Genomic DNA, 23,420 nt, shown 5'->3' on the forward strand with positions numbered 1-23,420 from the left:
GATGGAGGAAAGAAACTCCCTTCTCCACGCAATCAAATGGCAGATGTGAGTTCTGTCCTCTAAGTATTTACTTCAAGAACCTGTTTCCCAGATAAATGGCAGCATGCAGATAAAGAGGATGTGCCCTCACGTCAGCATCAATCTAGCTTCTGCGATAAGAATCGCGGCCGCTATGATTATCTCTGGTCAGCAACGGGCCAGGCCAGCTTCAAAAACAAGTGGCCCCAATCATCCTGTCTACATGATTGTTTTATGGGCAGTTCATCCCCCAATGGAAGCTTTATGTACATGCAATCACTCGTTTAAAGACCTGGACAAGTAGAAGCCAGCACAGATCTGCAAGGCACTGGGGGGAAAATAAAAATCCTGACATAGTTTCTGTCCACGTAATGGCCAGCCCTCCAAGGCACGGAATAGTCAGATTCTTGCCCCAAGACTTTTGAGTTGTTCCATGAAGTTCTTATGACACAGAGATGGTGAAAAGAGATTATAAATCTCCCTGAGAATTCCCTGGGAGGGGAAAAGATGCCTGAGCCAGCTCACGAAGGATCTGCCTAAGGGTGGACAGTAAGCCAAGGATGGAAAAGAAAATAGGGCCAGTAATACCTGAGGTCTGGGCTTTAGCTACAAACCCAGAAACCATCCTGCCGGGGCAGTGTCTACGGACATTCCTTCTCCAAGTCAGAGATGTGCTGCGGGGAAAGAGAAGAGTGGGCAGGAAGGAGGGCACACCAATAGTTCTCTAAACCTTCTTGGCTCTCTTTGTAGTCACCAATCACGTGTACCAGGACCTCGTCAACCACTTCCCATGCAAGGGTAAATCATTTATTTCGCTGTCACGGAAAATAAGAATCTTATCCTGCAAAGCTTCCACGCCTTGAAAATCCAAGTGTCAACTGACAAAATCTTTGGATGGGGAAATCTCCCACCCCCTCCCCATTCTCCCACCAGCGTAAAAGGCAACGGGGGTGGGGGGACAATGGAGAAGGGAACGAAATCATGCGGGTTCACCAGGAAAAGATACAGTGTTGGTGGCAACAGAGTTGGTGAGTGTGTTGTGGGCATTACCTCTTGATGAGGCTTCCAAGAAGGCTCCCGCTCAAGTCGTGGTGGCTCTGAGAACAAGCATTCTTGCATCAATAGCTAATAGGCTGTCCAACCAGATGTTATCTGGGTGGGATAAGAGGGTGAGAAAACAGACCTGTTGTACGCTGTTGTCAACTACATCGCTGTGGTCAGAGAAGGCTGGTTGTGTAGTGTTTAGCAGGGCGCCTCTTTCGTAGTGAGGCAGACCAGATTACGTGGCGGTTCAAATCCGTTTCCTCTTGTGATTGGTAAAATACGAAAGTTATAATCATTCATGCATTACTAAAGCCTCCTTTCCATCATTTTGAAGGGACTTTTATTTTCTAGAACAGAGCATGCATCCAGCAGAAACCTAAAAGCGTTTGTTTTTCTAAGCGATCTTTGGCAGTAAGCACACATGAAAAACAAAACAAAACTGCAGAGGGTACCTGTGACAAGACTGGAGATGATGAGTGGTAACACCAGCATCTGTAGCATCCTCATCAGAAGCTCCCCAGGAAAGGAGAAGTACTTGACTTCCCGGTAGCTCATTTTGTATGGTCGCAGGGCAAACCCAAGGATTGTACCTGAAAAGGGGAGGGGGGAAGGGAGAAAGGTTGAGTCTTTCCGGAAACCGAAGGAACAATCCCAGAAAAATAAGCAAGTATTTGGCTGGTGTCAAACAAGAGTAAATTTATTTAAGCAGCAAATATTTGTGGTGCTTTGCAGCGAAGGGTGCACCTATCTTTTCAATCACAGTTTGGAAGGGTCTGGCTGAATCCAAGGTTTCAAGTAGAACTTATAGAAAAATGTTCTTGGTCTTGGCAAATGAGACATTACTTGGTCTAACTTGAATGCAGTGAAACCAATTTTGATATGGCTCAGTAGAGAGTTATAAAGATCGGGGCCTAACTAGGAAACAAATCATGAATCCATGCACCAGGCAATTAGAGGGGGAAAAAAAAAGCCTTATTATAATGAAGTTCCTTCGTAACAACAGATGTTAGAACTGCTAACATAACCATTTATAAAGAGGAGTGTATATGCACACTGTGGTATACGGAGTGACGGGCCAACGGGGACCTGCTGCAGAGCACAGGGGACTCTATCCAATATTCTGTGATAATCTATGTGGGAAAAGACTCTGAAAGAGAATGGATGTGTGTACATGTATTACCGAATCACCCTGTCGTACAGCAGAAATGATCACAATCTTGTAAATCAGCTATACTTCCATAAAACTTGAAAAAAATGAAAAGAAATAAGCCGTGTAATTTTATTTTTTACAATAAAAAAACTTCTTCACATTGTTAATCCATTTTCATCAGCTCCCTGTCTGCACACCACACTTTTTTTTTTTTTTTTTTTGTGGTCGCACCCTGGGCATACAGAAATTCCCAGGCTAGGGATCCAGCCTGTGTTACAGCAGTGACCTGAGCCTCTGCAGTGACAGTGCTGGATCCCTAACACACTGTGCCACCAGGGAACCCACGCACACAACACTTGCTGTCTACAGGGTCCCAGTGTTACCTTGAAAACTATATTGTACAGACATGCAAACTGCTAGCAGGAGAAGACTCTAAAACTAGCAGACAATTTTTCCAAAAATCTTCCCTGAACACTTAGGGAAAAGAGGAGAAAGAGAAAGCAATTTTCCCCTTAATTTGATTCTGCTCTTGGAACCTTAAAAACTATTCTTTTTTTTAAATATTAACTTTATGGGAGTTCCTGTTGTGGCACAGTGGAAACGAATCTGACTAGGAACAATTAGGTTGCAGGTTTGATCCCAGGCCTCACTCAGTGGGTCATGGATCCCGCGTTGCTGTGGCTGTGGCGTAGGCTGGCACTGTAGCTCGGATTTGACCCCTAGCCTGGGAACTTCCACATGCTGCAGGTGCGACCCTAAAAAAAAGCAAAAAAAAAAATATTATTAACTTTATGTGTAAATCGAATTATGCATGGTACCCTTTGAAATGTTCAGAAATTAACAAATATATTGAATAAATTTACTTCTACTCCCCTTTCCCTAATTAACTTTATTTGCCCCCCCTCCAAATTTGCTTATTCCATTGTTCTAACTATTTTCAAAAATTTGGCCCTGCTATTACTAAACCTTGTGAGTTATAGAGAAGTACTGAGTAGTCTAGAGGCTAGTGGTTGGAGGAGGGGAGAGAATACTGTGTAGATACAACTTTTTCCAAAGGAAGCAAACAGTCCTTTAGGGAAGCTGAACCATCCTGACTTCTTATGAAATGGGACACAAAGTTCATTTCAATTGTCACTGCAACGCTAACTTCAATTCATGGAATCCAGCAACATGAAGTATCCATTCTTTGATTACATACCATGATATCCCAATTATGAATTGAATCTATGTGACTCGATAATCCAGCTGACCCTGTTTTCAGGACCTTTAGAAAAACATTTATTGCTTTTTTTCCCCAGTGTAACAGTAATATGTTCAAGACAGAAGAGCAGATTTGGAAAACATAGAAAAGTCGATGCAAAAGCCTGCCTTTATTGGTTGTACCATTTAAACAGCAAATAGCTAAGGCTTACTGAACTTTTACTATTTGCCAGACATTGTTGCTAGCACTCTACCTAAATATTTAATCCTCACACAAAAAATGCCGAGGACATAGGTACTAATTTACCACCAATTTACTGATGGAGAAATCTAATCATAATGAACCTAAAACTTGCTCCCAATTCCAATGGCTCTTCCATATCAAAATCAAATAACTATTCAAGGGGCAGAACTGGAATGGAAATCCAAGAGGTTTGGCCTCTGATCTCACATTCTTTTTTTTTTCTTTGTCTTTTTGTCTTTTCGCCTTTTCTAGGGCCACTCCCGCAGCACATGGAGGTTCCCAGGCAAGGGGTCTAATTGGAGCTATAGCCACCAGCTTACGCCAGAGCCACAGCAACTCGGGATCCAAGCTGGGTCTGCGACCTACACCACAGTTTACGGCAACGCCGGATCCTTAACCCACTGAACAAGGCCAGGGACCGAACCCGCAACCTCATGGTTCCTAGTCGGATTCATTAACCACTGTGCCATGATGGGAACTCCTGATCTCATATTCTTGACTCCCTTTCATACTTCTGCCTCTTCAGTAGGGCAAAGACAGCCACTATTAGTGCTTCTGTTCATTTCTTTCCAGGATGTTCTCATACAGAGTTAAATACGTGGAAATCACGCAGGCCATGCTTTTCTGCATATGGTCACCGTAAACATTACTTTGAAGCCTTCTATCAGATCCAATGATTGTATCAAAATTTGTTCAATAGATTTTTGGTGTTGAACCCTTGGTTGTTCAGTATTTTTTACTTTTATGAAAAACTCTACTATGAATGTATGAAGGCTGTTTTTTACCTAGAAATATTTAGTGTAGTGTAGTTTAGAGAAAGGGAACCAGAGCATTAAAGAATCTGACTACCGGGTGAGGGAAGGGGGGAAATAGGTGAGGGAGATTAAGAGGTATAAACTTTCAGTTACAAAATAAATGAGTCATGGGTATGAAATGTGCAATGTGGGGAATATAGTTAATTACATAATATCTCGGTAGAATGTCAGATGGTAACAGAATGAAGAGACTTATGGCGATCATTTTGAAATGCACAGAAACATCGAATCACTACGTCGTGACCCAGAACGAACAGAGTAATGGAGGCCAATTATACTTTAAAAACAAACAAACCAACAAACCAACAAACTCACAGAAAACAAGGTCAGAAGGGGAGGGGGAGGAAGCCAGTCAAAAGGTACAAACTTCCAGTTATAAGGCAAAGAAGCACTAGGGATGTCACGTACAACATGATACCTTAAAATTGCCGTATCTTATAGATGAAAGTTGTTAAGAGTAAATCCTGGGGGTTCATCACAAGGACAAAATTTTTTTTCAATTTCTTTAGTTTTGTATCTATAAGATGATGGATGTTGGCTAAACTTATGATATCATTTCATGATGTATGTAAATAAGACCAGTATGCTGTACATCTTAAAGTGCTACAGTGCTATATGTTGATGAAATCTCAGTAAAATTGGAAGAAGAAAATAAACTATATGACTACCTCAATTTATGCCATCAAACTGCTTTCCGAGTGAGTTGGCCAAGCAGTTTAATGCCCCCCTGGTCACTGAGGAGGCTTTATTTCCTTATACCTCTAGGAACAGAGTATTATCAAAAAAATGTGTTCAAAGAAGTGAATTTTGGAATGAGATGAGTAAATAGTATGTATATTTGTTTTCTTTTGAATTTACTTGATATCTAATGAGGTTGCCCCTTTCTCTTGAAATTTCATTTCTTAGAGAAACCATTTTCCTCCAAGCACTTAGAAAATCTTAGTAGTTTAAGGATTTATGTATGTATGTGTATATTTGGTATGGATTCTAAAATATAATAGAGATAATTGCCCTTTGCCTATGTTTAAAAATGTTTGCTCTAAGCATTTTTCTAATTTTATTGCCATTTATTAGTACTTAAGATATAAGTGTTCTCCAATCTTATAAAATAATGTCTACATATCTTTTTTATAAGGTGATGTCTTTAAGAATTATAAGCCTTCATTCCCTTTACCCTTCCAAGTTTGATAAATCTTTTCTTTTTTCCTTTGTCTTTTGTCCTTTTAGGGCCGCACTTGTGGTATATGGAGGTTCCCAGGCTAGGGATCTAATCAGAGCTGTTGCTACCAGCCTATGACACAGCAACAGCCACATCAGATCTGAGCCGCTTCTGCGACCTACACCACAGTTCACAGCAACGCCAGATCCTTAACCCACTGAGCGAGGCCAGGGATCAAACCCACAACTTCATGGTTCCTAGTCGGATTCGTTTCTGCTGCACCACGACAGGAACTCCGAGAAGTCTTTAATAGTTGTCCTTTTTTGCTAGTTTGCTTGGTTTTAAAATATTGAACTTTTACTCTCCCTGAAACTCAGTTTGGGATAAGGTATTTATTTAATTGCAATTTTCACTGTGCACTATTCATAGAGAATATTAACACCACATAGGAATTATAAAAAGCTTGAGTTATATCTGGTTCTTTCCTACTTGTTCATATTTATTTATTTACTTACATAATTATCAAATGACTAAAATAAGTGCTTCATTTTATAATACGTAAATAAATAAATATAAATTGCACTTGCGATAGAATGTATTTTCGCTGGAATTGATTATGTTTTGTAACTTTTATTTAAATGCATTTAAACCCTGGCCATTCTAACGAAAAATATGCACAGTAAACACAAGAAACTCATTTTGTTCATCTGGAATTTGCCCATACCAAGGTAGTAGGAATGTTAGATATCCTTCAAATAACAATTTAAGAACAGGCTTGGTTTTGCGAGTTCATTTCTAAGGTCATTTCTAAATACATTTGTAGAAATGTATTTACTCATATGCAACAATATTTCCAAGGGTGGGTAGGATCCTGGCTAACTCCAGAAATGCCTATTTAAGTTGTAATTTGAAAAAAATTGATAATAGCTGCTCTATTAATGACAGGGTTTCTAGGAGCAAGATGCAAGCCAGTGTGGGTGAAGGAAGGGATTGCTCTTTCTAAATAACAGGTGCACTTGATCGCATTTCCCAAAGTCTAACCCTGGCCAGCATTGATTCTGCTCCCCTCTCTGCAGGAGAGCTTCTTTCTCTTCGTGATGTTCCATGTACCTTCTCTTTCCTTCCTCCATCAAATTCCCCATTTATGTAGTGCTACCAGTTTTCATATAGGTGTTAGGAGGAAAAGCAAGCCAGCTCAGTGAATAAAGTCTCAATTCTCCAATATGCCAAACAGAGCAACAGAAAGACAGTCTAGGAGGCAAAGTCTCAAGAGGTGGTACTTTTCATCTTTCTTCTTCCAGTCAAGCTGGTCCTGCTTTTAAGTGCAGTCGTGGCATGAGCTACCCTAGAATGTCTCCTTTTCTTTACCTTCTCCAACGTGGAATCCATATTTTCTAAAAACTCTTTATGTATCATAAGAGCAGTAGAAAGGCATTATAATTTTTTCAATGATTTTTATTTTTTCCATTTTAGCTGGTTTACAGTGTTCTGTCAAGTTCCTACTATACAACAAAAGTGACCCAGTCCCCTATACATATATATGCTTTTTTCTCACTTTATCCTCTATTATGCTCCATCATAGGTGACTAGATATAGTTCCCAGTGTTATACAGCAGGATCTCATTGCTTATCCGCATTATAATTTATTTATAAGGACTAGTTTTAGGTCAAATGCTTTGAAAAGAGAAGTTGTTTAGCGTGACAGTCCATTGCAAACGCATTTTGAATGAGTTTTGTTCTTGACTTATGCTTTGGTCTATTTACCATCTCTGGGTTTACCAAATGAGCCACCGCTTCTCTTGAGAAAGAGGTTATGCTGGGAAAGGGCAAAGTTTATCGAGCTCTTACTGTGTGTGAATGGTGGTGTGATCTCCATCACAACTTTATGAGACAGGTATTATCATATCTATTTTTAAAGACGAATACGGAGTTCCCGTCGTGGCTTAGTGCTTAACGAATCCAACTAGGAACCATGAGGTTGCAGGTTCGATCCCTGGCCTCGCTCAGTGGGTTAAGGATCCGGCGTTGCCGTGAGCTGTGGTGTAGGTCACAGATGCGGCTCAGATCCCGTGTTGCTGTGGCTCTGGCATAGGCTGGTGGCTACAGCTCTGATTCGACCCCTAGCCTGGGAACCTCCATATGCTACGAGAGCAGCCCAAGAAATGGCAAAAAGACACACACACACACAAAAAAGAATATGCTGATGCTCAGAAGTTAGTTAACATGCTCAAGGTTACAGAACTAGTAAGTGGTGGACCTGGGGGCTTCTCAACAAAAGCTAGTGCTCTTTCTACTAGCCTGCTTGAGGACAGTACTCAAATGCACCTGGCCTGAGTCTTCAGCATCTCTAACCCCTCTAAATTGTAGAAGCACCTGAGTATTCATGGTGGATCTGCTGGCGATGTCCCAGAGGCACCCAGCAGAGCCTGCAACCCTTCACAGGTCCTCCTATTGAGGACCTCACAATATGGTATCAAGGCACCATTCGAAGTGGTTACCCTAAGTCCCTTTTTCTGGAATGACTTAACTACACTTATATAGAACTTATTAATTAAAGCTGCCTGTCTTTCCCCTCCACGGCACACATTTTAATTCTTGGACATCATCAGTAACAAAGGTGGGAAAGACCCTGAATGAAAATATAGCTAATGCGAGGGGTTCTAGGAGCAAGATACAAGCCAAGAAACAAGATACATGCTTTAGGTTCTCATGCTCACAGACAACAGCTAATAGTCTTCAGCACATGCAGGATGCCAAGTCCTACAAGCAGACACCACAGAGGCCCAGACTAGTACTACTTGTATCTCACAGATGAAGAACCAGTCATTGAAAAAAATGGGTAAACTGCCCAAACCACAAAACTATATTGGTCGGAGCCATGGTCAATGTAGAAAGGGCTTAATTTCGTTCCAAGGACAGCTAAGCGGCTGAGGCAGACTTCATGCCCGGGCTGTCGAGCTTCAGGGCTCAGTCCTCACCCACTATGCTGTACTCATGGCCTTTCAATAGTCACGATACTAATTTAAAGAGCCTAAGTTAAGGAGTTTCCATTGTGGCATAGTGGAAACGAATCCCACTAGTGACCATGAGGTTGTGGGTTGGATCCCTGGCCTTGCTCAGTGGGTTAAGGATCTGGCATTGCCGTGAGCTGTGGTGTAGGTCAGAGACTCGGCTCGGATCCTGCATTACTGTGGCTGTGACACAGGACAGCAGCTGTAGCTCCAATTCAACCCCTAGCCTGGGAACTTCCATATGCCACAGGTGTGGCCCCAAAAAGCAAAAAAAAAAAAAAAAAATTCTAAAGAGCCTAAATTAGTACCTGATATTTTATCTATCTCTTCATTTTATGTTGAACTAGGTTAAGTGTAGAGCATAAGCTGAGGAAAGACTTTGTTGATTTTACCTAATGAAGTCAACATGGAGCTTTTTTCAATTCATTTGTTGAATGAATAAACAAAAGACAGTTTTTTTTCTTCAGCTCTCTGCTGGGACAGGCAGCGTTAGCGGTGAAGCCAGCGTGGTTGAAGTCAGCCAGCTCTCAGCATCAAATCAAGAGGAAATGCTATGAATGCAAAGACTGCTTTTTGGGGTAAGCAATACAGGTTTCTGATTACAGAGTCCAGCAAGGAAAAGAGCCTTCTGTGAAACACATTCTCACAGGATGATGCATGGAGTTCTCAGAGCCCTCTCCACTCTGCCCTTCTGACCAGCTGGGGGTACGGGGAGCTTGTTTCCCTTCAGTAAAGTAGCTCACTGCCTCTGCAGGGCTGAGTTCCATTAATGGGCACTTATTTAACCACATCGATTGATATTCCCAGAACTAATAAAAGCCTTTATGGCCACCAGATCTTTAGTGCAAAAGAACAGATCTTTTGTTATTGATTACTCGGCAAAAATAACAACAAAAGCCAAAAGAACGTTCCAACAGGATTTGTTAGAGCCAAAGCAAACTTTGCAAAGTTGGCATCTTGGTGACATTATGTAATACAGAGATGTCACAAGCAATGTCAAGACAGCTCATGCTCAGCCAGCAGCCTTATAGCAGTGCTGTTTTAGTACTGTGACAAGATTTCTAGAATCTAGGAATTATCTTAACAAAAATGTTTAGGATCAAAATGAACTGTGCTGGTTGAATGCTATCAACAAAGATGCATTTTAAAAATCCAACTTGGAGTTCCCGTCGTGGCGCAGTGGTTAACGAATCTGACTAGGAACCATGAGGTTGCAGGTTCAGACCCTGCCCTTGCTCAGTGGGTTAACGATCCGGCGTTGCAGATATGGCTCGGAACCTGAGTTGCTGTGTCTCTGTTGTGGCTCAGTGGTAATGAACCCAACTAGTATCCATGAGGACACGGGTTCAATCCCTGGCCTTGCTCAGTGGGTTAAGGATCCGGTGCTGCCATGAGCTGTGGTGTAGGTCACAGATGTGGCTCAGATCTGGCGTTGCTGTGGCTGTGGCATAGGCTGGCAGCTGCAGCTCCAATTCAACCCCTGGCCTAGGAACCTCCATATACCTCGGGAGCGGCCCTAGAAAGACAAAAAAAAAAAGAGTAAAAAACCCAAAAAAAGAAAAAGAAAAATCTTTTCTCTTCAAGAAGGGAATTCTTCAGAGGTTCACTTTTTCCCCTGGAGAGTCTATACAACAAATACTTCTTCGGAAGATTAAATATCACTTCACTTTCTAAACTAAAACACAATGTACACACTGGAGCCTCAGAAAGAACACATCACTGGACAAACACACACAAATTAAAGCTAAGGTCCTGTTTCCCGATATGGACCTGTTTGGTCGGTATCTAATCTGAAAAAATTACTGAATAGTAAAAAGCCAGGAAATATCTAAGAGGAAAAGAATGAGATACCATTTGAAATGAACTTTAGACGAAATCACCCAGTTTAACTTTGGTGGATGCTGGAGTTTGAAATCATCAATTTTCACTAAGGTTCCTACCCCATCTCCAAACTCTGCCATGAATTGTTACTAACAATACAAAATTCTCCAGAAAAAGAAATGATGCCTCCAAAGAGCTGAGGTGGCGAAAGAGAATCTAAAATAGTGGCCCAAGAAAAACCCCACTTTCTGCGGTTGGCTATAAGAAAAGACCCCCAACCGCCCACCTAAGATGAGTCAGCTACCTCTTGAAACATTTACATTGCAAACCAGTCAAAACGCATTCAAACTCTTTCCCAGGAAAAGCTTGTAGATCTTTGACCAGAAAGGAGATCATGCTTGTATGCAAGATAGCTCAAGGATATGACAGTATCGAATGTTTTTGTGGATTTCGTTTGGCGGGGAGGCATGCTGATGGCATGCAGAAATTCCCAGGTCAGGGAGCGATCCTGAGCCACAGCAATGACAATGCTGAACCCTTAACTGCTAGGCTACCAGGGAACTCCTCAAATATTTTTGTTGACAGTGCACCGCTGTTTCTCCATGACAAAACACTACTATTTCCCAGCAAGGATCTTTTCATTTTTGTAGCAAAAGAACAAACACACAAACACAAAACCAGCACTGGTTTGCCCCAAGGTTACAACTATCTAATGTAGGGTGTATAACAAAATCAATGGGGTGGCATCCATGACCTTGGCCATATTCTACTGGTTAAAAGCAAGGTTGCAGTTCCATCCACACACCAACAAGTGAGCGCATGGGGCGGGGGTGGGGGGGGTTAGGGGTTTGGCCTGCAAAGTCTCTCAGCCTGGCCCCCCAGCTGCTGTTGAATGGTGTTTTTGTTTTGTTTTGCTTTGCTTTTTGGCCTTTTCTAAGGCCGCTCTTGCAGCAATATGGAGGTTCCCAGGCTAGGGATCTAATTGGAGCTGTTGCCGCCAGCCTACACCAGAGCCACAGCAACGTGGGATCCGAGCTGCGGTCTGCGACCTACACCACAGCTCACGGCAACGCCGGATCGTTAACCCACTGAGCAAGGTCAGGGATCGAACCTGCAACCTCATGGTTCCTAGTCGGATTCGTTAACCACTGCACCACAATGGGAACTCCTACTGAATGGTTTTCTGAGTATAGGAAATCACGTAACTTCTAAGTGAATCTGATTCCCTACTGAGTTCCATGCACATAGGGGCCTACTCTTAGAAAGATCCCCTCTCTTCCAAACTGTGATTTTACCCACAATTTGGGAAACTGATTCTTGACTCAACTATGATTTCTCATATGCTTAGACTCACAAAGAGTGACAGCTCTTGATCCCTAATTCTCTCACAAGGTGGGTTTTTTTGAGGGTGAGGGATGTCAGGTGTGATGCTGTAGAAAGATCACGGATTAAGAGTTAAAGGTGAGGGTTCCAGATGTGATGCTGCCAATTAATTATACTAGTAAATACTTCACTTAAATGACAAAGCAAACCTATAGGACTTAATATTGCCATGTTATAGATGAGGAGACTGAGCCCTAGAAAGAATAAGCCATTTGTCCAAGATGACATGGCCAGTAAGTGATGGCGGCAAAAATGGGATTTTGAATTTAGATCTATGTCCATAGCTCTTATCTTTAAATCACATAATCTCTTTATCTCTCCGCCTTTTAATCTGAAAAATGGGAAAACAGATCAGAAAGGCAGTATCGAAGATCTTTTTGAATTTTTAATATTCTCAGCTAAATGTTCTGAACATTATCTTATTTAAATAAACCCATCTTGTTTCTTCTAATGAATTCTAAGTCCTTGATAATGCACATGAAAGCTTATAATAAGTCATAAAGTGCTTTATCAATTTAGTCCTTACAGTTCTTATGGCAGGTATGCAATAAATAATTGTTAGATCGAAATGTTTCTATTTCAGAACTTGGTTAGATTGTGGCCCAATGTGGAGCTATCAAAGGCCCGTCTCATGACAGCCTGATGAAGCTGCTGGACATAAAGTTCCATTACCTCGTTTTAATAAAGAGGGCAAGGGCCTAATGGCGAATTTACCTGCTCAACTGGTCCGCTGGCTCCTGGTCTTTTGTTTCAGCCCAAACTTCCAGGCATTTCCTGGTGAGAAGCTACTCTGGGTTTGAGGCAACCTTTCAACCCTCCCCCACTCTTCTGTTCCCATATCCTTCAGAGATTTGGGCCCTGGCTTGGCTCATTCTTTTGTCCTTTGGTATTTCCTGTTGCTGGAGGTGGGAAATACCTGTTGCAGCCTTGTCCACCACTGGTGCCCAGATAACCAGCCTGGGTGACTGATGACCAAGCAGGGTGCAGATGCAGACTCAAATCCGCATGGCAATTGCATGGGAAGAACCCTGGAGTTCTGAAAAGCTTGCGGCTCTCTTCTTAAAACTGCACTAACATAGGCTATGTGAAATAATAATTTAACTTATAAGTAATCCTACAGGTCTTTTAAATGTCCACTCCAATGGCATTTTAAAAAATCTAAAAAAAAAAATCTATTTTAGGAGTTCCTGTCATGGCACAGCGGAAACAATCCGACTAGGAACCAACCATGAGGTTTTGGGTTCGATCCCTGGCCTCACTCAGTGGGTTAAGGATCCGGCGTTGCTGTGAGCTGTGGTGTAGGTCAAGACGCAGCTTGGATGTGGCATTGCTGTGGCTGTGGTGTAGGCTGGCAGCTGTAGCTCCAATTCGACCCTAGCATGGGAACTTCCATACGCCATGAGTGAGGCCCTAAAAAGAAAAAAAAATGTTTTAGAACTAGTAACTAAAAACACCAGAATCTGTTATCTGTTGCCTTCTTTTCTGGTTAAAAATAGATAGATAGATGGATAGATGGATAGATGGATAGATAGAGATATAGAGAGATAGAGAGATAGATAGAGATATCTATCAATCTCTCTATATATAGATGTGAATAGAAATTGGAAATTAAATCTATTTTAAAATGTCCAAGTTCTCCTGTGCCTTTTTGTGTGTGTTCTATGCCTGCCAGCCCCCACAAACTGTAAAGTTCACTCATCTTTATCTGTAGCAGCAGCAGCATTGGGGCAAACTCTTTTAAATCTCACAATATGGGAGAGTAAATTACTACAACCTCTACAGGGTCCAAATTAGCAATATTTATCAAAATCACAAATGCATATTCCCTTAGTTTCAGCAATTTCACTTTTAGAGATGGATTCCAGAGGTATACTTTACTGGGGTGAAATAACTTTTTCCAAGATTATTCATTATACCATTTGAAAAATGATATCAAAAGGTTGAAAACAACTCAAGTGTCCATCAATTGGGAATTGCTTAAATATTATAGTTCATCCATACAATGCACCCACAAGAGAAGGAGGAGGCCCTGTATGTGTTAGTAAGAAATGACATCTGTGCTCGCTTTGGCAGCACACATACTAAAATTGGAACGATACAGAGAAGATTAATTAGCATGGTCCCTGCGCAAGGAGGACATGCAAATTCGTGAAGCATTCCATATTTTTGGGGACCTCCACATGCCGCAGGTGCGGCCCTAGAAAAGACAAAAAAGACAAAAAAAAAAGGGAAATGACAACTAAGGAATACTGTAAAGTGTAAAAAGCAAAGCATGAAGGGGGTTATATATACTGTGCTATCATTTGCTTTTAAAAAAAAACAAGTACGAATTTATTTTTACGCTCATAAAAGACACAGAAGAAAACTGATACAAAGTTAACTAAATCCCCGGGGACATTGGTGGGTGGGACACTTTCATTTTATACCATTTTGTTCCTTTTTTTTTTTTTTTTTTTGCTGCCCCCCTGGCATGTGGAAGATCTGGGGCCAGGGATCCAACCTGAGCCACAGCAGGGACCCAAGCTACAGCCACTGACAAAGCTGGATCCTTAACCCACTTGGGAGATACCAGCTGTACTCAGATGTATAGTAAGTGGATAGTTTTCTGACCAAAAGACTCTTTCTGAAGACAAGAAAGTGGCTGAAAAAACTTTGACCTTAGTCGTTACAGGCTCATATGCTGCTTCCACCAGTTACCTACCCCACAGAGGTACAGGTGTATCAAAGCTGAAAATGCACATGAGCCACTTGGCAAAGGTATGCTCTTTCCTCATCCATCATATTGTGTAAAGCATCCCAATGCCAGAACTTACAAAACCCTGGTAAAATTGAGTCTCAGCTCTATGTACATGACTACTTCCTTTGCCTTCAAAAAGCAAATCTAAGACAAGAATAAATAAATGAGAAAAAATAGAGAAAACAACTTGGGTCAGAGGCAGTTTCTTAAAAGACTCGTCATTTCCTGGAGTTCCCATGATGGCGCGGCAGAAATGAATCCAACTAGGAACCATGAGGTGGCAGGTTCGATCCCCGGCCTTGCTCAGTGAGTTAAAGATCCGGTGTTGCCGTGAGCTGTGATGTAGGTCACAGACACGGCTCGGATCTGGCATTGCTGTGGCTCTGGCGTAGGCCGGCGGCTACTGCTCTGAATAGACCCCTAGCCTGGGAACCTCCATATGCCGCAGGTGCGGCCCTGAAAAGACAAAAAGACAAAAAGGACTCATCGTTTCCTTCTTGTTGGCTTGGCCTTCCTTCATCAACACACTGAAGACAGCAGCAAGCACATGGACCCCTAGGGTTTTGCCTTCCTTGTTTTAAAGATGGAATGTCCAGTGATGCAACATGTCAGAGGATGGCAGAGGCCATCTTTTCAGGGTGAGAAGGGCAGCAATTGTCCATCTGTGCTCTCATTAGGGACAAATGAGCTTCGTCTTACAAGATTCTGAACAGAAAGTCTCTCACTAATAGCCCACTGTTTTCTCTCAGGGAAGCAGTCGCTGCTTGTAGCCTGGAATCATTGCTGGAGAACTGGAGAAGTCTCTTTGGGGACCAGAAGAATGAAGCTGTCCTCTCTGGAGACAGGAACTCAGTCTTGAAATTCAAAACTTAAGTGTGTCTTTTGACTGCTGCTCCTAAATTTATCTCCAACTCTTGATACGACACACAGAGAGGAAAAAAGGAGTGGCTTTCTTCTACCTTATCTTAGTTCAGCCAGGGTATATCTCCCTTTATCTAGTTTTGGGGGTTTTAGTGTTCTCTTTTTGGTTTTCAAAACCACTTAAGTGCATCCTTTTTTTTTTTTTGGGTGTGCCGCAGGCATGTGGAAGTTCCTGGGCCAGGGATCAAACCCTCGCCACAGCAGTGACTTGAGCCACCGCAGCGACAATGACAAGGCCAGGTCATCAAGGGGCTGCACCACAAGAGAACTCTTTTTAGGGGCATTTTTTTTTTTTGCCTTTTTGCCTTTTTGCCTTTTCTAGGGCCGCTCCCATGGCAAATGGAGGTTCCCAGGCTAGGGGTCGAATCGGAGCTGTAGCCGCTGACCTACACCAGAGCCAAAGCAACGTGGGATCCGAGCCACGTCTGCAACCTACACCACAGCTTACGGCAACACCAGATCGTTAACCCACTGAGCGAGGCCAGGGATCGAACCTGCAACCTCATGGTTCCTCGTTGGATTCGTTAACCACTGCGCCACGACGGGAACTCCTTTAAGGGCATCTTTTGACTGAGCGTCATGTTGGCACTATTCCTGGTCTGGGGAATAAGCTCTGTGCCCTTGTGAGAGCACTGACGCTTGACATCAAACTCACAATTTTTAATCTTTGATGAGCACAGTGGCTAAACTCTGTGCCCTGAAGTGATCTGCGTGTTTCCACATCTCACAGCAACGATACAGCTGACCTAACTGCCAGACCAAATACTTGATGAATGACGGCACCCCGGTGTTCCATAAATATCAAGAACTCGTAACACCTGGAATGTCCAGCTTGGAAAAGACGGTGCTTAGATTCCCATTACCTCTTCCAAATAGTGTAGGCTCTTCCCAACCTTGCAGAGCAGAAACAACAACGCGCAACTTTCTGCCCTCTGATTTCTGAGACGGGGAGAAGACAGAAGGGCAGAAGTGGCTTCTGCGAAGTGTGCCTCCCTTTGTCCTCAAACATGGCTTAGAAAGCACAGGTCATCACACCCAGAGTCAGGAACTTGACAGTCACAAGAATCCAGAGCCAGAGAAGGCGATGCTTGTTAGATTAGAGACCGGCTAGAATGGGTCCGGAGATCATGAATTCAGGGAAAAGGTCCCTGCAATTGTATAGCATCTTGGACTGGAAAGAAAGCATTCCTCTATCTTGCTCCAAATATTCAGCTTCAGAGGAAGGCAAACATGATAGAATTTGAGTTGGAAGCAGATATTAGCCCAAATGTACTTTGCTGATGAAGAAACAGGAGGCCCAGAGATTTGTCTTAAATCATAAAGGAGCTGATGGCAGAGCTGAGTCTGGAAGCAGGACCTTTAGACTCTCAGGGCTTTCTCAGCTGTGTTTCAGACCTTCACAGATGCTAATCAGAAGAGGGGAGAGTTCTCCGGTGGTGCAGTGGGTTAAGGATAGAGTTGTCACTGCAACAGCTTGGGTTGCTGCTGTGACGCAGGTTCGCTCCCTAGCCTGGGAACTTCCATATGCTGAGGGCGTGGACCAAAAATAAATAAATGAAAAGAAATAGGGATGAATGGGCCGCAGACCTGCTCTGTTACAAAGTGCAATGGGAAAGCACTGTTATCTGTAACACTGCATCAATGGAAGGTATTATTATTGCAGGTAACTATTCTGAACACACCTGCTTATTGATTTCCGGCTTGAAAGAGAAATACACTTGAAATGGCCTGCTCAGTTTTTTTCATTATCAGAATTAACAGGAAGAAAAAAAGAGAAAAAAAAAAATCCAGAGATCCTCTTAGAACATTAAGCCTTCTGCCTCCTACTTCAAAATAAGCTTTACAAACTCAGTTAGAAACCAACACCATTATTTTCCCCAAGTTTCCAGAACCCCTCATCTCACTTGCCCCCATTCTGATGGGGGGGGGGGTGACAGTGCATGAACAGAAGACATCAAAATGCTGGGGCAAAGGAGGAGAACTCTGATTGGTCCCAAGTGGTATGAACAAAAATGCACCACTGAGGAGCTCCCGTTGTGGCACAGTGGGTAACGAATCCGACTAGGAACCATGAGGTTGAGGGTTCGATCCCTGCCCTTGCTCAGTGGGTTAAGGATCTGGCATTGCCTTGAGCTGTGGTGTAGGTTGCAGACGTGGCTCGGATCCCACATTGCTGTGGCTCTGGCGTAGGCTGGCGGCTACAGCTCTGATTGGACCCCTAGCCTGGGAACCTCCATATGCCAAGGGAGCAGCCCTAGAAATGGCAAAAAGACAAAAAGACAAAAAACACATCCACTGAAAACATTTGCTCAGCCATTTCCCATTTTCCTGAGAGAGACCTCCGGCTGTCAGACCCTCCCTCCACTGAGCAGCCTGTGTGGTGATAACGAGCTGCCTGGGGATTACCCTCTGCTTTGCCTCAAAAAGCCAGGTAGGGAAGGGACAGATAATGCCAGTATCACTTACTCTGAGGCTTTCATCTCTGCCTCTCAAAGCCCTTTACAACTATTAAGTCTCTTTCTACAACTCTTTGCCTCTCCTGTCTCGGCAAAGAAACAGAAGCCACTTCCAGACCTAAACCAGGTGATTCTCCTCTGTCCTTCCTGCCAGCGGTCCTCCCTCTTCCCCGGGTCCCAGATCAGCACCATCCATCAAGTGTATTTTCACTTGATGCCACAGCACAGACAGAAGCCAAAAGACGGAGGGTGGGTGTATAGTTTCTATGGGCACTTTGCCTGCCACGCATGTGAGGAAATTATTTCAGATTACATAGTTGTAAGTGGCAGAACTGGGATATAAGTCTCGGGAGAGAGGTGTTATAATTATTCGATTTTGCACACGAAGAAATGGAGGCTCGGTTCCAGAACTGGGATAGAAACCTAAATGCCTAACTCCAGAATCTGAAACTCTGATCCACTCCCTATCGGGTCCTGGACTCTGTCCAGGAGATAGGAGGCAGCTCCCTGGAATGCTTTTTTTTTTTTTTTGCTTTTTTTAGGGCCGCATTCGTGGCATATGTTGGTTCCCAGGCTAGGGCTCAAATCGGAGCTGTAGCCGCCGGCCTACACCAGAGCCACAGCAACACCGGATCCGAGTCGCATCTGCGACCTACACCGCAGCTCATGGCAACCCAGATCCTTAACCCACTGAGCGAGGCCAGGGATCAAACCCTCAGCCTCGTGGTTCCTAGTTGGATTTGTTTCCACTGCCCCACGATGGGAACTCCTCCCTGGAATGCTTTTAAGAAGGTGGGAGGGAGGGCTGGGATCTAATGCAGGTTGGGTATTTGCTCTTGCTGTCCCTGACAATTTTTCTACAGTTCTGCTCCATGGGAGGGATGATTAAGTAGGGAGAGAAAAAAAACAAAAAACAAAACAAACAGATTCTAGTCCCTAACACTCTATCCCTGTGTCACTTCTCTAGAGCAGGGCATTGCGGATCCACTCCTTCTCAGCTTTGAGCCTTCCAGCCCAGCCCAGAGCCTCTGTGCGTGACAGCAAATAGCTGGGCTCTGATATGACCAGCGGAGGGCCTGCTTCAGAAGCCACCCTTCCCCCACCTTCCTGAAGCTCCCTCTCTCCTTCTCATTTCCAGGAAATGCTGAAGACATTGGCAATCTCAACTGGAAATCTGTTTACCATTCTTCGGATTCCTATTGTTCAACCTCAGAAGATTGCCCTCCTTTCAGTAAGCTAAAAGATGTCAGCATGAGGGCCACAAACGCAGGCAGTTGGCTAGTTGGGTCCCACTCCTGGCACTGTTGTGCAGCAGCTGATAAGTCTGCATTGATGAACCTTCTGGTTGAGCTAACTGACTCAGCGAGATATTGCGTTACACGTCCGAGGCTCAGAACAGCACTACAGCATTTCTGAAGATTACTGCTTCTAGTCAGAAAGAAGTGTCCTGGAGTTAATACTGCTCCGGGAATAGACTCACTGACAGAGTAGCTTATGCAGTAGGATAACCTGATTCATCGATCATTATTCATTTATGTTCAAAGACAGACCCTGTCCTCGTTCAGTTTGGAAATGGTAAGACTGTCTTCCAAGTTTCTATTTGGGGTGAACCTCCTGCCCTGCATGTCCACTGCAGTGCAACCTGCATCTCAAGTTCAACACGTCCAAAACTGACTTACTCATCCACCTTCACTGGTGGCATCATTGCCACTTAGCCACCCAAGCCAGAAATCAGATAAGACCATCAGCCTGCAGCACACCTTCTCTGTCAACTCACACGCAATCACACACCAGGACTCAAGAGTGACCCTTGTTCTGAATCCTCAATTCAATCTCTCCCTTCTACCCCTCCTGTTGATGCATCACTGCACATCCTTAGCTAATTGCTGTAATAAAACAAGAATGAACATTTCCTGGGAGCAGGGTCCAGCGCCCAGAACACCATGGTATGAACCTGGAGCCAGAATGGTGGATGTGAATCCTAGTCAAACTGCATCAACTGTGGGATAAGTATCTGAGCTTCAGTTCCCTCATGTATAAAATGAGAATAGAAATACCTCCCACCCGGGGAGTGAGGATGAAATAAAGCTAACACACTAACAATACTTGCAACACTGCTTGGCACCATGCGTGTGTTCACAATATATATATATATATTATACATGAAATGACAAATGAGGAAACTGAGACTTCAGAACAGTTAAACACCTTTAGGATCACATGGTGATTAAGTATACCTGGCATATGAGTCCAGATCTATCCTTCATCAAAAGCCACATTTAAAATTTTCTTCCACATGGCACATCTCGGGCTCCAAATGTGGTTATTAATAACAAAGTAGAGGAGTTCCCGTCGTGGCGCAGTGGTTAACGAATCCGACTAGGAACCATGAGGTTGCAGGTTCGGTCCCTGCCCTTGCTCAGTGGGTTAACGATCCCGCGTTGCCGGGAGCTGTGGTGTAGGTTGCAGACGCGGCTCGGATCCCGCGTTGCTGTGGCTCTGGCGTAGGCCGGTGGCTACAGCTCGGATTAGACCCCTAGCCTGGGAACCTCATGCCGCGGGAGCAGCCCAAGAAATAGCAACAACAACAACAACAACAAAAAAGACAAAAGACAAAAGACAAAAAAAACCCCAAAAAAAACAAAGTAGAACCTCTAAAGTACCAACATAGAAAGGCATCACATCTGATATAGAATGTATACACAATATGATCTCATTTCCAAAAATGTTGCAATCAACAATAATAAAAAGAATTTAAAAACAAAACAAAAAGCCAAAAAATGCTGCAAACTTCTCTATTACTACCTCTGAACCTCGTGTATTCTTTCATCATCTCATTTTTCATCCATCTCCCTTACTAAACAACCTGAGGGCAGACAGTCCCTATTGTGTAGCAGATACACAATATCTAATATTTTTGAAATTGCTGAGTAGCATTGAATCTTTTTTAAAAATTATCTGACTTATTTAGCAGATAATAGATAACAGTGGGTAATATGTAAACATGTAAAAAGCACTCAAATTATACAAAGAGTAGGGAGTTACCATCGTGGTGCAGCAGAAACAAATCTGGCTAGGAACCATGAGGTTTCAGGTTTGATCCCTGGCCTCGCTCAGTGGGTTAAGGATCCGGCGTTGCTGTGAGCTGTGGTGGATGGCAGATATGGCTTGGATCCATTGTTGCTGTGGCTGTGGTGTAGGCCAGGAGCTGTAGCTCCAATTAGACCCCTAGCCTAGGAACCTCCATATGCTGCGGGTGCGACTCTAAAAAGATTAAAAAAAAAAATTAAACTATACAAAGAGATATTTAAGGGAAAGTAATATTCCTTCCATTGCATTCTCCAGATACAGATCCCAAGAGGCAGTCACAGTGACCAGTTTCTTGGATATCTTTTCAGATATTATCTGACTGCATTGAATTGAATGCAATTTAAATTTATTACCAGAGTATTAGGAAATGGTGGAACTGTTTTATATACTTTTAGTCAACATGTTTTCTCTCTTGAAAAGTCATCAGTTTCTTTCAAGGCCATATAAATAATAACCTAAACATTAATTGTGTGTGCATGTGTGTGTGTGTGTGCATGTGTCCTAAGACCAACAGCAGAGAAAGGTGTTAGTTGCTATGCTTGTGAACTCCCTCAGGTAAAATCATCTAATTCTATGCAATGATATTTATAGATTCCCTTCCCTTGATGCTGACCTTGCGACCCATTTCTTCACAATTCTTTGGCCTGAGATTTCATTTTGATTTGCTCTTTGTTCCCTGCACATGGAAAGAGTGACATTCTGTGACTTGACCATGATAAAGGACTTTCCTTTCTTTCAGGGAGCTGTCTGCGGTCACCCTAACACAACCGGCCACAGTTTGAAATGAGAAAGTGCTTCCTGGAGGAAGAAAGACAGGAACCACTCTTCTTGGTGTGGTTTTTGTCAGACCAATGTCTGCAACAGCCCTGCAAGTCACTTCATCTAATGCCCTCCCCCCTTTTTTTTTTTGCTTTTTAGGGCATATGGAACTTCCCAGGCTAGGGGTGGAATTGGAGCTACAGCTGCTGGCCTACACCACGGACCACAGCAATGCTGGATCCGAGGGCACTGCCAGATCCCTGACTACTGAGCGAGGCCAGGGATCGAACCCGCACCTTCATGGATACTAGTTGGACTTGTTTCTGCTGAGCCACAATGGTAACGGAACTCCTCGTCTAATGCTTCAATGATGAATTATCCTCTGGGAACGCAGCACATGGCACTGCCTTCCCTCAGGTTGCTAACCTGCTCCTGTTACTTGGGCTGTGCAGCCTGGCACTTTCAGATTATTTTTGATATTGCTTAGAGACGCCATTAGAAATGTCATTGCAGAGAAATGGCATCAAACTGCACATGTGGTTCTATGCCTGTGTTTGTAGAGCAAACGGGACTGAAATATTTATACATTTCTCTGCTTTCTTTTAAATATATAAATTCAAGTGTCTCTACTCCTCTTCCATTATTTTCCTAGTTTCTACTTCCACATATTAAACGCACTTATTTTACTTCAAAAAGACAAAATAAAACAGATTGAGCCCCAAAATGCACCAATATGGAGATTCTTCCCAGTCTTTTTTTAGTAAAAGTGATCAAAACCTAAGAATTCAAGGAGTTCCCCAGTGGCACAGGGGGTTAAGGATCCAGCATTGTCTTGACAGCAGCTCAGGTCACTGCTGCAGCACAGGGTGGATCCCTGGAGAAGGAACATATGCATACCACCGACGGAGCCAAAAAAAAAAAAAAAAAACCCTGAGAAACGCAGTTATAGCTGTAGTTCTTTCTTCTCATTTCATCTTTGGGGAAAATAACTATTATCTAGCATCTCCAGTTTGTCCTTATGCTGAAGCAAATAAATTACAGAGCTGATATCCCCCATGTCCTTTCCCCACTATTTCTTGTAGGATTGACATACATAGGGTCCTCAGTGACAAGCTAAAGGAACCCTTGTTTTCTCTGGGCCCTCAGTGGAAGAGGAACCAAGAGACAACTGGGGGGTTCTTCCTCCGCTCCTAAATCTGTTTGCTACTAAGTTGCGATTCTAAGTCTTTGGTGTAGACTTGGTGTGGACCCAGTGGTCTCTCTGACTGTCAATGAGCTCTTTGCTTTGTTAGGACCTTCTTCTCTTACTTCTACCTCCTCAGTTTCCATTAGGAAAGCCAATCCTGAGGGCATCCTGCCAAGTTCTCTATCCCAGCTCAGCCAACTCATCACAGTTCTCACAAATCTTAAGAAAGTCTTCACTGGACTAGGAAATGATCCCAGAACGCCCTCGGAAAATGGTCTCTGAAATCCCAGCATTAACTTCCTCCTCTTAGTGATGTTATTTCTTGGTAATCACTTCCGAACTTCCTTCCCGATCAATCTGCTTTCCATGGTCAGGTTTTATCACTTTCCAAATTCTCTATTCTTTAACCGAAACATTTCTCTCCTA

General features: G+C 43.2%; 1 protein-coding gene and 1 non-coding gene across 3 annotated transcripts in view; one reads left to right on the forward strand and one right to left on the reverse strand.

Annotated features, from left to right (window-relative positions):
* Positions 1 to 23,420, reverse strand: part of SLC1A3 (solute carrier family 1 member 3) — a 92,336-nt gene that overhangs the window by 64,948 nt on the left and 3,968 nt on the right. Inside the window, exon 3 of one of the 2 annotated variants that reach the window (XM_047766984.1) lies at positions 1,515 to 1,652. In XM_047766984.1, the coding sequence (XP_047622940.1) occupies positions 1,515 to 1,652 (138 nt within the window). Of the gene's footprint in view, positions 1 to 1,068; positions 1,121 to 1,514; positions 1,653 to 23,420 lie in introns of those variants that run through there. The other variant, XM_047766993.1, reaches the window with a different exon arrangement.
* LOC125113826 (U6 spliceosomal RNA) lies at positions 13,903 to 14,013 on the forward strand. The gene has a single exon (XR_007131614.1). It is a non-coding gene; the product is annotated as a U6 spliceosomal RNA (small nuclear RNA).

Source organism: Phacochoerus africanus, chromosome 1 (genome assembly GCF_016906955.1).
Source record: "Phacochoerus africanus isolate WHEZ1 chromosome 1, ROS_Pafr_v1, whole genome shotgun sequence".
In the NCBI taxonomy this organism is placed as follows: Eukaryota; Metazoa; Chordata; class Mammalia; order Artiodactyla; family Suidae; genus Phacochoerus; species Phacochoerus africanus.